A 15,039-nucleotide genomic window follows, 5' to 3' on the forward strand; every position below is an offset into this window, starting at 1 on the left:
CTTGGGCGACTGTCTGGGTGGAGTTTGCACTTTGTCCCCGTATCTGCATGGGTTTCCTCTGGGTCTCCGGTTTCCGCCCACAGTTTAAAGGTGTGCAGGTTAGGTGGACTGGCTATGCTAAATTGCCCATTGTGTCTAAGGTAGGGGGTGGGCCTGGGTGGGATGCTCTTTGGAGGGTCGGTGTGGACTTGATGGGCCAAAAGGCCTGCTTCCACACCAAAGGAATTCTATGATCCTGTTGGGTCACATGTAGTATCATGACAACCAGAGGCTCCAGTATCTTGGATAAAAGGTGCCATTGCCAAAAACATGGGCAGCTTTCTTTAGGGCACCCCACGGCAGAACCTGCCTCTCAAGAACAGCCAAAATTAAAAGGTGCCCCTAATGAAGATACATCACCTAAATGGACTGTATGCTGCACGTCAATTATCTCTCCTAGACAGAACGATACCAACATTTGCTTGTAAAGTTAAACTACTTGATGTAAATGTTCATCAAGGAAATCAGCTTTGATTTAACAAATTTAACTAGGCAGGCCACTCTGAACATGAATAAATCGTCTGCATGTGAGGCCATGCTCCTGAGACTGCACATGACATTTGGCAGGCACAGTAAGGATGTATTAAAAACTTTTTATTTCCCAGCCCTCAGCAGCACAGACTCCCAATTTCTACAGGAAATAGGTACCTTCAAATGAGACTCCATTCCCACTCCTAACCCCTGCCTCGGTTTGTACATTGTTCTCCCCCAGTGGTGAATGTCCTGCCTACCACAGCGTTAATAGCAGTAGTGATGGGATGTCAGGAAGACCCAGTATTTTATTTGTCTCATTTCTCAGGCTACAAGTGAATTGTGGCTATGACATACATTGATTTCTTACATCAAGGAAACAGGCTTCAAATGTGCTGCCTCTTCTATTTTCTCGATCACACTTTTTATACTAACTAGTTCTTCCACACTCCAGAAAAGAAAAGAGAACCCATTGCATCTCACGCATTTTGTTTCCCTCTTCTTACTAATAAAACATCAAGTCGCCTCACATTGGACATCATTGCTCAGCACAGATGGCAAGTATCAGCTTAGATAGACATGATTTCCAAACAAAAAGTTTACAATTATATATAACACTGAAGGCATGCCTAATAACAAAATAAATAGTGTGTTTAGCTATAAATAGATCCAAAGCCAATTTTTTAGCTAATCAGAAAATTAATGTTTGGCAATGTGCCGCGGTAGAGGATAACGATCTGACTAATTACTTTGTTGACAGCGAGGGTGAATAGCTACGACCAAAATCGGTAACTTTGAAAATGGCAAAAAATTGTGTATTTTTAATGAAACCTTTTTCTGTTTTCAGAGGAAGCTTAACAAAACAAATGGTCCCTTCTCAATCTCTACTACAGCAATCCAACCTTCTGTGGTTAAGAATGCTACTGACACGTCAAGTGGAGTGCACTGTAATTGCAGGAGTTGGTTCAAATCAGAACATTTGCTTGATGTTCCGACACGGATACCCATATATTTTATATATATATATAAACTGTACTTCTGTTCATCAATGTATTTTGGAAGTAGGACAACATTGTGACAAATAAAATCGGTGAATAATATCAACTGAAACGTACATTTTGTAAAGTTTACTGTGATAGGCAATGTAAAAAACCTTCCATTGAGACTGAGTTAATACACCATTATGATGTGCAACACTGAACTGCACAGACAGCCCCACGTTTTATCCCTGTTCTACACTAAATTAAGTTATCTCAGTCACATCATTGGTGAGGACACACAACAGCCGTCGAGCAAGGAAGTTCAGCCAAATGTGTCATTTGTAACTGCTATCAAATGAACTCTGTCGGAAGTAGTGGGAAGAATAGATCAAGCTCAGTGATAATGTCCTAGAGGTCATCAATATTTACTGCATAGATTTATTTTGGTAAAAGGCATACAGTGCTAGGAATACAGGCAGAGAGACATAAAAAAGTTGTTACCTTCAGAAAAGCAAAAACAGCAAAACACAAAATCAGAAAAATAAATAGTTTTAAAAGTATCTCAAACATCACTCGGCACTCACCATTACTTCACATTTTACTTTAAACATTCTTCCATCTCCAAATAAGTAATTATGATTTGCCATCCTTGGCTCAACAGTAATACTTTCTGATTCAAGCCCTATTCCAAATATCTGGGTAGATAATCATAACTGACAACTGAATACAACAGGTACCCTGAACGACTGGAAGAGCTGAATTTTGGTTGGGACAGCATGGAAACCTTTTCTGCCCTCTTCAATGGATACTTAAAAATTGTATTCCATGATTGTATTCAATAAAGTATTAGAGAATTTCTCCTGTGCTCTGGGCAATAACCAACATCTCAGAGCCTAATGTTTTGGTTGCTTATTTGGTTGTATAAATGTGAGCCCTTGATATGTGAAAATTCTATGCTGCACTTCCCTACATTGCAGCAAAGATTATAATTCATTGTCTATAAAGCATGCTGGGATATCCTAGGGCAGTGAAAAGTACTATGTAAATGCAAGTTCTTTATTTCTTATCAAGTAAACGATGAACTGCTGTACTTCAAAAGTAAATTAACAGTTTCAAATTTAGCAGTAAAATCATGCCTCATGAATTTCATACATAAATGCTAAACTGTAAAATCAGCAGGATAATAATGGTGCAGTTTAGATTTCATTGTGATGTAACTGAGCTGATTCACATGCCTATAAGTGGAAACACAGGCCATCAATACAGGCGATTGGCATTACAAAAATAACAAATAAAACAAATTTAAGTGATCAATTAAAAGAAAATGTCACAATGAATTGTCTAAAAAACTTCAGTGAGACCCAGAAGAGAATCTCTTAGCTGAGTAAGAATGCGTTAAAACTGGCGAACGAAAATCAAGAGAACAAAACACAAAGTACAGGCATGCCTGTAAATAAGAACCCTTATTTTGTTGCATCAGGATAAGAGAGATGATTGTGTGGACATTAAATCATAGAGTAAAGGTAGAGGGTCTCTCAGTACAAATTAGCTTTGCAATAAGCCTGAAGGGATTGACCCAGTTTTAGGTTACAGTTGTACATTAATGTCAATGCTGCACAGAAGCTGCAGATAGCCTTGCAAGTAGATCAGAGATAGCAGTTCTGCAATTTTGCTGTTTTTTTTAGGAATTCATTACTTCATACTGGATGTGTGTGTTGCTGGTAAGGTCAGCATTTGTTGCTCATTCCCAGTTGCCCTGAATCGAACTAAGCAACTTGCTAAACCATTTCAGACAGCAATTAAGAGTCAACCACATTATTGTGGATCTGCAATCTCACATACTAATATCCTTATGTTGCCTATTGTAAATTGTATTTTTTTTAAAATGGTACCCGAGACCACCCTTACATTCCAGATTAATTGAATAGCTGCAGTGATGGGATTTGAACTCACATCCTTACAGCATTAGTCTGGGTATCTGGATTGTTAGTCCCATGTCTTTACCACTATGCCACCATCTCTATATATCCGGTCCCCACCATTACTGACATCTAGGTTTGGCCATGCCTGTAGAAATGGTGGCTTTTTGCCTAATGCAGACAATCCAAGCCACTGATCACCCTGGCATGGAGTGCCCACAAAAGGATGGCAACGGTTACTCAAGCCCAAGATAATTACAAGTAAAACCAGGTAAATCCTATACACCCACGTCAAATGTACATCTCTAAAACAATATCTAAAACAAAAACTGTCAGCCATTTTGGCTACTTCTACCCAATGGAAATGCAATGGGAAACTAGTGAGTCACCATCCACTTCCTGCCTTCATCCAAATACTACCAATTGTATTTCTGGAAAATCTAAATTAAAGTATTTGAAGTGAATCCCATAAGAACCACTACACATGCAATTGTATGTTTTCTGCACGTATAAAAAAAAGCGTAACATGCTAATTTGAAATAGTACCTTTGTATGTCCAGTCCATACATGTAGCTGTTTCTTGGGAAGGTAACATTTCTCAGGTGGTTGATTAGATCGTAAGTTGACTCCAAGATCTTGAGGAATGTGAAGATACGACCTTCCTTGGTAGTCATACATATCTTTGACTATAAAAAGATGGCACTAACCTTGTCAATGTTTTAACCATTGATCAATCACAAGTTTATCAGAAAGTTAAGATATACTCTTTTTGAATACAAGGCGAGGCAAAATACTCTTAAAAGGTAAAATATGTGCTTAGGAAATATACAATGCTGAATAAAACATCGGATGGGTTGTTCTGAAAAAAAAAATCACTTAAATCAAATTGATATATGATTGTAAAAACTGGAATTTCAATTCTGACATGCAAACAAAAAGCACCTGTAGCAAGTTACTCTGTTAATTTAAAATGTGGAACTCAAGCATGATTCAGTACATGAATGCAAAGCTGATGCTGAGCCAATGCTATGTAATGCTAGGATATAGGCTATCTGCATCATATAGATTTCTTTAAAAAAAAAAGCTGTATTGTATTTCAATTAGATAGGTTATTTTCTATTCCAGTCTGCAGATTTTCATAAAATAACTGCATCCTCACTAAATATAAATTTAATTCAGTTTCTGTAAGCTAATTATAATACAACCCCAGATACTAACTATTATAAAATCACTTTTAAAGGCATAGTAAGACAAAATTAAAACACTAACAGGTTAAAACACAAACCTCAGGAAAATTGGTCAGACTTTGGCCTTTTACCTCTATGACTTTGTTTGGAATCCAGCCAAATTGATGAAATGAATGTATGATTATAGGGACCTTGTGTGAAATGACTCTATCCAATCTACAGTGTCATATGTACTTGGAAGTGCAAAACTATTCCTACTCTTACTCAGAGGCCACAGGGCAGCAAGCATAGGAATGCAGAAAAAAACCTCACACTAATGCATTAAGAGCTTTCTAGGTTAGTAGATGATTAATGTTGTTGAGGAATAGAAAGCTCAATGCTGTACCCACTGCGGTATTGGTGACCTGCAAGTCTCTAATGTTGATACTCTGAGTCTGAAATTAAAAATTTCATCTCCATCACTAACATCCCTCACTATTAAGCACAACCTGACATTAATCTCCAGACAACGCTTTCGGAAAAATCTACCAGGGGTAGTTGTCTAACATAACCAAAGTTTAAAATAAAACAGCAGCCAGTACTTGTTAAGTTTCCAGAAATCCCCAAAGGTATTGCCTCAGTAATCTTAAACCAGGCATTTAAAAGTATGTAACAAGTTAACTAAAATTTCTTATGCTCTTGATAAGCTAACTTCAAATACAGAAAGCCAGAAGTCATGCTAATTTAGAATTGAGATTATATTGTTTATGAACTGCATTTTTATGGTTTCACATTAGTTTGACTATATTCAAATCAGGGTAGTTCCATGATTTAAGCTCCCAAGCCAAGAGAAGCCAGTGGTAGCCACATTATTATTTACATAATAATGCCAATGGTGAATTGCATCAGTGTAGCTGTTCCCTCAATCATAGATGCAGCAAAGTGAAACATCGTACAAACAGGTATGAATGCTATATCCCCCCATTCAGAACTGAATGGCTAAGTGAGCCAGCAGTATAAAGTACAAAATGAGGAGGAAAAATGAAAGATAAATTAAAATAATTATAAAAGGAGTAAAATAAATTAAGGAAATATTATTAGTTATCAGGACAGACAACATCATTTATAATAATCAATATCCTTTACAACTTTCTATTACCCTATCCCAGCTTCAAAACTTCATTGCCATTCCTTCATTGTAGTTGCATCAAAACCCTACTACATCCTCTCCAGGAGCACAGTAGGTGAACTCTCTCCCCAACAGTACTGTAGGTATATCTATCACTCAGGTACTGCAGGAGTCCAAGAACATTTAAATTTACTGTAGAGCATTTGTGAGGTGGCCAAACAGATTAAACTGGCAGAAAGGGCATGGGTGACCACCATGGAGAGTACAGGGAAACATGTAGTGCAGCCCGTCCAACCCTCTAATAGATATACGATTTTGAATATTATTCAGGGTACTGACTGAGCACAGGAAAGCAGTGACAGCCAACTTGGTGGTACCATCAGTGGGTCTGCTGAACAAGAGGGGAAGAAAATAACAGCAGGGCTAGTGTGGTATGGGATTCAACTGCAAGTGGAACAGACAGGCATTCCTGCAACTGCATGAGGGACTCCAGGATTGTACATTGCCTCCTTGGTGCTAGGGTCAGGGATGTCACAGAGGTTGCAAGACATTCTGAAAGGATAGAGCAAACAGACAGATTGTAGCGCACATTGCTACCAACAATACAGATATGAACATTCTCAGTGTTTAGTGGTCCCACACTTAATTGTTATTGGAACATTACGCTCTGTACTCTCCATATTTCCTCCTTGACTGTATCTCAGTATTCTGAGAGAGAATTGCCTAAAAGTCTCTGCTCTTAGTCCAAGGAGTGTTTAGAGAGAAAGGGGAGCTTATAGCAGATATTGAGAGCTCAAAACAGTGGAAGCTCTACATGACTAGAATGTGCGAGAAGGTACTCAAAAGAGACATTAGGAGGGCTAAGAGGGTATGAAAGGAAAAATAAAGGAAAATCTTAAGTTATTTTGCAAGTACACTCAGGGCAAGAGAATAACAAGGGAAAAAGCAGGGCCTACTGAGGGCTATGGTAGTGATTTGTGGGTGGAGCCCACAGAAGTAGTAGGGTTCTAAATGTACAAGTGAGAGGCAGGACATGGGTATAGAAATCTGTAATGTCTGTAAAACAATTCAAGAAATTAACTTAGGCAGGGAAGAGGTTTTGAGTGGTTTGGCAAGGTGAAATGTATCCCAGGTTGTTGAGTGAGCTAAGGAAGGAAATAGCAGGGGCGCTAACAATAATTTTCAATTCCTCCCTGGCGACAGAAGAGGTCAGCCAATGTGGTAACTTTAATCAAGGTTGGAGCAAGGGATAATCCAGGAATCTAACAGCAGTCACTCTAACCTTAGTGGGAGAAACTACTGGAAGCAATTCTGAGGGACAGAATTAATTTGCATTTGGACAGGCCAGGATTTATCAATAACAGTCAGGTGGTTTTGTGAAGGGGAGGTCATGTCTGACCAACTTGACTGAATTTTTCGAAGAGGTGACCAGGTTGTGGATGTGGGGAATGCTTTTTGTTATAGTCATTTGGACTTCAGCGAGGCTCTTGACAAGGTCACACATGGGTGACTGATAGCAAAGGAAAGAGTGTATGGGACCGAAAGAAATTTGGCAAACTGGATTCACAATCGGTTGAGTGGCACAAAGCTGAAGTTGATGGCTCAGAGGTGTTTTACTGACTGGAAGTCCACGCAGTGGTGTCCCACAGGGGTCAGTGTTGGGGCCCTTGCTTTTTGTTGTTTATATAAATGATTTAGACTTAAAAGTAGGAGAGTTGATCAATAAGTTCACAGCTTTCATTTTTATTCATCCAGTTGTAGCTACGGAAACTCTGGAACGACTTCTCTTTCTGTCCATATTGTCTGTTCCAGGTTCTGCCAAGGAGTCCTTGCATCTTTCCTATTTCTCATTTAACACTCTAATTACTATTTCGGTTACCTGCCCTAATATCTTATGTGGTTCAATGACAAATTGTATCCAAAGCTCTTTGTATATTAAAAAGTGTGTTAAAGGTGATCTATGAAGATAAGCTGCTGTTGGAGAATTCTGCTAGACTATTCTATTCACGAACAGCACTCACTACATGTCTAAGTTACATAGTTAAAAAGTAAATTTTGGATGTAGAAATTGAGACAATAGGGGATCTGGGAACAGGAAAGATTAATAAAGAAAGAGGGCATTAAGGGATTTGAATGACAAAAGAGTTAGTTAAAAGTATTTTGTTCCAGAGATAAACAAATTACTTTAAGCTACACCACAATCAAATAGTTGATATCAAGAAATAATACGAAAACATCAATCAGTTCCTCTCCCATGCCCTCAACCCCTAACTACCACAATTGTAACCCCCTCCACATAAGTATAGACAAACAAACTATATGCATTACGGTGTAGGATTGTTTTCTCCTCTGCAGGCTTCTCATCTTCTTGTTTGCCTTTCTTTTGTCGTTTGGCTATAATCTCATTAAGTTCTTTTTGTTCTTCCTGCAGAAATAACCAAATTTTCCCATATTACAAAAGGATTACAGTAATAGATGAAAATGTGAACTCCACTGACAATCTACTTAGTTACATCAGTTAAATCTGTGACAGGAACATTTACAAGGCAATAATCTAATTTAGGGCACAAGATGACATACAAGCTGCTTGCTGAAAGCTCAAGCAATTTACGATTGGCATTATTATTTTGCAATTTTTAAAAAAATTAGTTTTTAAGTATATCACGAATTTTCTGCAGTGATCTTTCAATAGCTATGATTCATTTATTATTGTCTTCAGATGCCAGTGAAAAGTAGTAATTAACATTGCATGTCATTTTGTTTAAAGGGAAAGGTCAAATGATCTTCAGATCCCTATCTCAGTAGGGAGAGAAAATAGCATGATTTTGTATTCACATGTTTTCTGAGGCAACATATTATTTGCCTCATAGGTATGTTAAAACCGTAAAATGTTTGGCATTGAAAAGAGACTACTATATTTTTTCCTAAAACCTTGGGTAGTTAAGAAAGACCAACTGAAGTTATACTATTTTACAGTTAGGTGGGGAATGGTATTTCTATCAAGAGTATATGAATCAAGCCATTAAAGGAGCCTCATTACAAAATATTTGTTTCCCAACTGATGTCACTTCTGCATGTTTTCTTAGTGTATTTGTTTTATTAGCCAGTTTTAAAAAGACATTCATGGGATGTCAGCTTTGCTGGCTGGGGCAGTATTTTTTGTCCAATCCTCGTCGCCCTCGAAAAGGTAACAGGTACCCATATGCTACCCACCATCATCAGTAATGTCGATATTAAGCAGTGTTATACATTTGAAGTCAGGAATGCACATATAAACTGGAATACATGATGCACTGTAAATAGAAGTTGGGCACATTCAAGCACAGAGACAGGTCCTAATAATCCATTACATCTACAACAACATCTATTTTAAAAAGCACTTTTACAGTTTTGTAAGTAAAATGTTTAGCAAGTTTCCACTTACAATGCTCTGCAAAATAAAATTTCACATGCCATTTTATCAGAAACATTCACATTTCTTTTCATAGGTTACTTATTTTTGAGTACGGCAGGGACAATGTTTGCCACAGACTGCATAATAGCTTTTGACATCATCTCTGCAGCAAAAGTTAGAGTGCCTATCAGTAAGCAGGCAGGTACTTAAAAATTTAGAAGAACATCTGTCTTCAGTGGAGGTGATTATCACATTTTTGAAAACAATACTACAGCACAATCACATAGATGAGATTGGTTTTCAGAATTCTTCCAGAGTACATTTTCATTTTGTGATTATACATTTCACCATGGGTCAGAGAGAACTACTCAAAGAGGAGGATCTTAATCACTGCCTAATACCCCCTCTAATGGTCAAATCAAGACCAGCAGAACACATGTCCACTTCTTCCAGCAATGAAGTGGTATACAGGTAACTGCAAAGACATCAAATACCTCTGAAAAAAAAATTTTAATATTGCCTTGTTAAATTAATTCCAGAATATGATGTGCAGAATGTGAAGTTATACCACTAGCAATATTCAGTGTGGACCTGACTCTCAGCTTTATACATAAAGTTGCCAATTAATGTTATTTAGTAAGACAGTCTCATTTCAAAATGTGTCCTTAAATTTTCCAGCCTTCCGAAGGCAGTTGTTTTCAGCGTCATCATTGATAGTTGACAGAGATCAAATGGACCAAGTTGTGCAAATTTTTCCTTCTTTGCAAATGCTAAAATAGGTAGATCAACTAACCTCTGAAGGTTTGGCCACATCCTTTTCATCCACATACTTTGCCCAAGGGCCCTGAAAACCGTCAATGTTTGCTGGGTCAGGTTCTTTTAATTTCTTTCGTTTTTCGGTTTTCTTTTTACCAGATTCAAATACTGTAAGCCCTGCATGAGTTTAAATGAATAATAAAGACAAGTTAGCAAATACCAAACTAGACATTGTAAATCCACATTAACCAACATGGGCTTTTTCAAAATTATATATGACATTCAGCAATATTTCAAATTTATTGTTATGCAAGTACCACGTTAAGGATTAAATCGGAATAACATTAGCAAACCAAAGCAAATAAAAACTGAACATCATTTCATCACTGCAAGCCACTGCATCCCATTAGAATAACTGACTTTAAGTTGAGAGAGATAGAACTAGATTCACACGTATAATAACCATTTTCAGCTGGCATGTAGAAGGTGCTGTTGGATCCGCTCAGCAAGAAGATCATCAACTTAGTACATGTATTTCAGAGAGATGCCTGGAAGTAAAGTACTTCCACACTTGTTTCACTGATTTCTTCAAAACAGTACTAAACAGCAGAAATGATTTTAAAATGTTTGTTACATTGAGTTTGCAATACAGTACTGAGTGCCCCCTGCCTGACAATAAATAAACTACAGTTAAAAGATATGACATCAACGTTTCATTTAAACAATTCGTATCAAGCTTAAGGAATGTTCGTAGAGCAATGGGACATTAATTACACATTTTAGAATCATTGGCATCTGTTACAAAAACCTTGCTATATTACACAAAAATAAATAAATCAGAATACAAATAATTCCTGACTGGTGTTTCATTTCTTGAATTGTGCCAGTCTTTTGAGATCTGAAATGCACCGACACAAGAAAACAGAGGCCTCCAAGTAAGCTATTTGGGGCATAAGCTAGCTATGTCCTGGTTTTAATTTCTGTTACTTATGCACTAGTTATCTTGCCACTTGCAAACTGGATTAATTCCATTTCCACAGCAATCTGGTTTATCAACGACAGCATAAACTCAACAGATTTTCTTTGGTAGATCAAGTTAATGTTTCAAAAGCGATGATCAGGTATCTGCTAAAATTCTACTCAAGTAGAAATTGGAATACTCCCCCATAAATATAAAAATTAGATACTACAGTTAATTTTAAAACAACTGTTTGGCATTGAAACATGTTTAAGTGCTGTGCCAGCTGCAGATGGCCATTTAGGAGTACACTTCAATTTTAGAAATTACTTGGTTTCTCCAATAATAATGTTAAGAAGATTAAATTGTATTCAACAGTTACGGGTTCACAACGTTGTCCACGTCAAGCATTCAATAGCAACATCTACCACTCCCATCTCAGTTACAGTATATTCTTAGCCTAACTAAATGCCTCAGTTCCAACCTAGGATTTACTGCAGCAGCATAAATTGTACTTTTTTCATTTCCTGCATGAGCCATACATATCTGAATAAGACTGTCAATTTAATTGGATTTGTAGAGGCTGGCTGGATTTGACCCAGGTTTCAGATGTAAAATGCCTATGTGTAACACCTCTGCACCACCCAGCTTGCGGTGGCTTTTATAAAACTATTGAAGATGGTTTTGGCAACTGCCCAATTAATTTTCAATGTGATGCATGCCAACTTTGTGATGTCTTTATGTTTGTTAACCACTGTTGAATAGCACATGCGCAAAAGATTGTAATCAACCACATAGATCAGAGCCAACCACATGGCTGTGGATCTGAAGTCACATGTAGGCCAGATCAGGTAAAGACAGCAGATTTCCTTTGTTAAAGGTTATTAGTAAACCAATGCGGTTGATCCCTGGGCTTGATGGTAATGGTGAAGTGCAAGACATACTGTGCCATTAGGTTATGTTGGGAGTAGAATTCTGCTTACGATGATCTCGTGGATACCCAGTTTTGTGCTGCTCAATCTGCTTTAAGTCTGCCCGTTTAATATGATAATGCCACACAAGGTGATTAATAAACGTTCTTCTGCAGGGTGGCATTCAAAAACAAATCACTGATATATACCAGAAAGAGCAAGAGACCTAGCACTGAGCCCTGTGGAGACAGCCTTCTCAACAGAAAAACAACACTCACTAAAAGATAACACAGTGCGGAGCTGGAGGAAGACACCAGGCCAGGCAACACCAGAGGAACAGGGAAACTGACGTTTCCCGACCTGAAATGTCAGCTTTCCTGTTCCTCTGATGTTGCCTGGCCTTCTGTGTTCCTCCAGCTCTGCACTGTGTAATCCCCAACTCCAGCATCAGCAGTTCTTACTATCTCTGACACTCACTAAAACTTATCATTTTTTGCTTTGGTGCTAATTTTGGGTCCAACTCAGCTCTTCGTCTTGGATTCATAAACCTTTTGCTTTTGCGAACAGTCTGCCATTTAGAACTATGACAAATGTCTTGCTTTAATCCACATGACCCACACCAAATGCACTAGCCTCATGAGCCCAATTACTGCCTTCTCAAAATATTCAATCATGTTGCTGGCATACAACTTTTCCTGAAGCGTACACAGGCATCTTAGGGTATCTATGGAACCCAAAAAATGGGTCCCAGGCATTTCTAAATTCTGTGCCTTGAGTCTTTAAAACTGTAAAAATAAGGAAGGACCACATTTAATTTCTGGTTTTTGGTTGGAGACTTATCTGGCAGAAAGGAAGATGGTTGTGGTTATTGGAGGTCAGTCAGCTCAGCTCCAGGAAAGTGTCCTAGGCCCAGTCATCTTCTGCTGTTACACCAATGACCTTTCCTCCATCATATGGTCAGAAGTAGGAATGTTTGCTAACGATTTCACAATGTTCAGCGCTATGTCTGACTCCTCAGATAATGAATCAGTCCATGTCCAAATGCAGCAAGATCTCATCACAGAATCTCTATCATGTGGGACAGGCCATTCAGCCCATTGGGTCCATACCGACCCTCTAAACAGTATACCACCCAGACACCCCTAGCCTTCCCTGTGACCCTGCACTTCCCATGGATCATCCACCTATTCTGCACACCCCTGGACACTATGGACATGCATGGCCAATCCATCTAACTTGCACATCTTTGGACTGCGGGAGGAAACTAGAGCATCTAGGGGAAATGCATGCAGACATGGGGAGAATATACAAACTCCACGCAGATCATTGCCCAAGGCTGGAATCAAACCTGGACCCCCGGCAATGTGAGGCAGCAGTGCTGACCACTGAGCCACCATGCTGCCCAAATATCCAGGCTTGTGGAGAAAAGTGGTAAGTAATACTCATGTCACACAAATGCAAAGCAAGAACATTCTCCAACAGAATAGAATTTAACCATTGTCCCCTGAAATTGAATGGCATTACCATCACCGAATTCCCCACTAAGAACATCCTGGGGGTTATCACTGATCAGAAACTGAACTGGACTAGACATAAATAGCCTGGTGACAAGAACAGGTCACAGGCTAAGAATCCTTCAGTGAGTAAGGTACCTCCTGACTCTACAAAGCCTGTCCATCATCTATAAAGGCACAAGTCAGAAGTATGATGTAATACTCCCAACTTGCCTGGATGAGCGAGCTGCATGAACAGTCAAGAAGCTTGACACCATCCAGGCCAAAGCAGCCCGCTCAATTGGTACCACATTCACAAACATCCATCCTTTCCACAACTGGTGCTCAGCAGCAGCAGTGTGAATCACCTACAACCTAGAAATTCTCCAAGGCTCTTTCCAAACCGACAATCAATTCCATCTAGAAGGGCAAGGGCAGAAATTACATGGGAACATCCCCATGTACAAGTTCCTCACCATCTGATATGAAAATATATCAGTGTTGGTGGGTCAAAATCCTGTAACTTACTGCTTAACCATTTTGTAGATTGCAGTGGTTCAAGAAGGCAGCTCACCACCACCTTTCTAAGGGCAACTAGGGATGCACATAAATACCTGCCCAGCTTTGCCCACATCCCATGAATGAATTAAAACAAACAACTTATGCTGAGTTACATCCTCTGTTATAGTCACAACAATTCCCAGTAGCCCTGAAATAAACAAAGAGAAGCGAGACAAAGGTGTCATCAGTGAGCTTTAGTGTGAACTGAAGAACAGAACAGGACTGAGTCAATTGCAAAGCTGTGATGGTAAGTACGAGGATGAAGGGTACTTAAAACAAGGCATAAGGAAGTAACTGACTCCCTTATACGATGCAATGCTGAAAAGAAAGAAAGCCAGGTAAGAAAACAAGGTGAAGAAGGGGATGGAAACAAGAACCACAAATACTTGTAAATCAATATACACACACACACACACACACACACACACACACACACACACACACACACAATATATAAGAGCACCATGCTTCAGGATGGAAAAATGAACAATAAAATTAAACACTAGCTAGTGCATTTTGTCAGCTACATATTCCCATTACATTTATGGGACATTGCAGTGATATAACTAAATGAACTGTCTGTTATCAAAGTACATTTATAGAAAAACATTTACCTTGATTCTTCTCAGCATCTTCCACACTACCAATATACGTACCGCCTCCTGTTCCTTCACTGTGGTCTACAGTTGGATCTAATGCATAACCTAAAATTAGAATGAATATTTTAAATTATTTTAAAAGAAGTGATTTATATAGTAGGAAAAAGGAATTGATGTTCTTGAAATAACATTCATTCATTTTCAGGATGCACTGCAAAGTACTTACAGAAAAAGAAATAATGAAGGTAAGATTTGCGCAAATAACATCTAGAAGTACTGCCCATCGCCACATCTGACATGTCATGCAGCAGGTCTTGGAAAACAAGCTATAGTATATTTACTAGGAAGAACAATTGCCAAGTAATCACAATTAAAATTGGCCAGAATACAGTTGAGAATAGTTTTTATGAGCATCTTTGCCACCATTGAATTGTTGCAAAAAAATAGAATTTATTTATAATCACATATGAGAACAGATTACCCATTTAAATTACAGGTGGATATCACAACATTAATTGAAATAAAACAAAAGCATCAGAAATACATCACAGACAAGGCAGGATTTTGAAGGTGGGCACAAAATTAATGCTTCAGATTAATCACCTTTCAACAACAACAACAACTGTGTATATAGCATTTCAATGTAAATAAAGAGTTCTGAGG

The 15,039-nt window shown here is 38.4% G+C and overlaps 1 protein-coding gene across 1 annotated transcript in view; it reads right to left on the minus strand.

The window, feature by feature from the left end:
* Window positions 1-15,039, minus strand: part of cdc40 (cell division cycle 40 homolog (S. cerevisiae)) — a 122,642-nt gene that overhangs the window by 55,942 nt on the left and 51,661 nt on the right. The window contains exons 4-7 of the mRNA XM_048530521.2: window positions 14,392-14,481; window positions 9,892-10,031; window positions 8,033-8,129; window positions 3,956-4,095 (exon numbers count right to left, since the gene is read on the minus strand). Coding sequence (XP_048386478.1) covers window positions 3,956-4,095; window positions 8,033-8,129; window positions 9,892-10,031; window positions 14,392-14,481 — 467 coding nt within the window. The remainder of the gene's footprint in view (window positions 1-3,955; window positions 4,096-8,032; window positions 8,130-9,891; window positions 10,032-14,391; window positions 14,482-15,039) is intronic.

The sequence above is a fragment of the Stegostoma tigrinum genome, chromosome 4 (genome assembly GCF_030684315.1).
Source record: "Stegostoma tigrinum isolate sSteTig4 chromosome 4, sSteTig4.hap1, whole genome shotgun sequence".
Taxonomy (NCBI): Eukaryota; Metazoa; Chordata; class Chondrichthyes; order Orectolobiformes; family Stegostomatidae; genus Stegostoma; species Stegostoma tigrinum.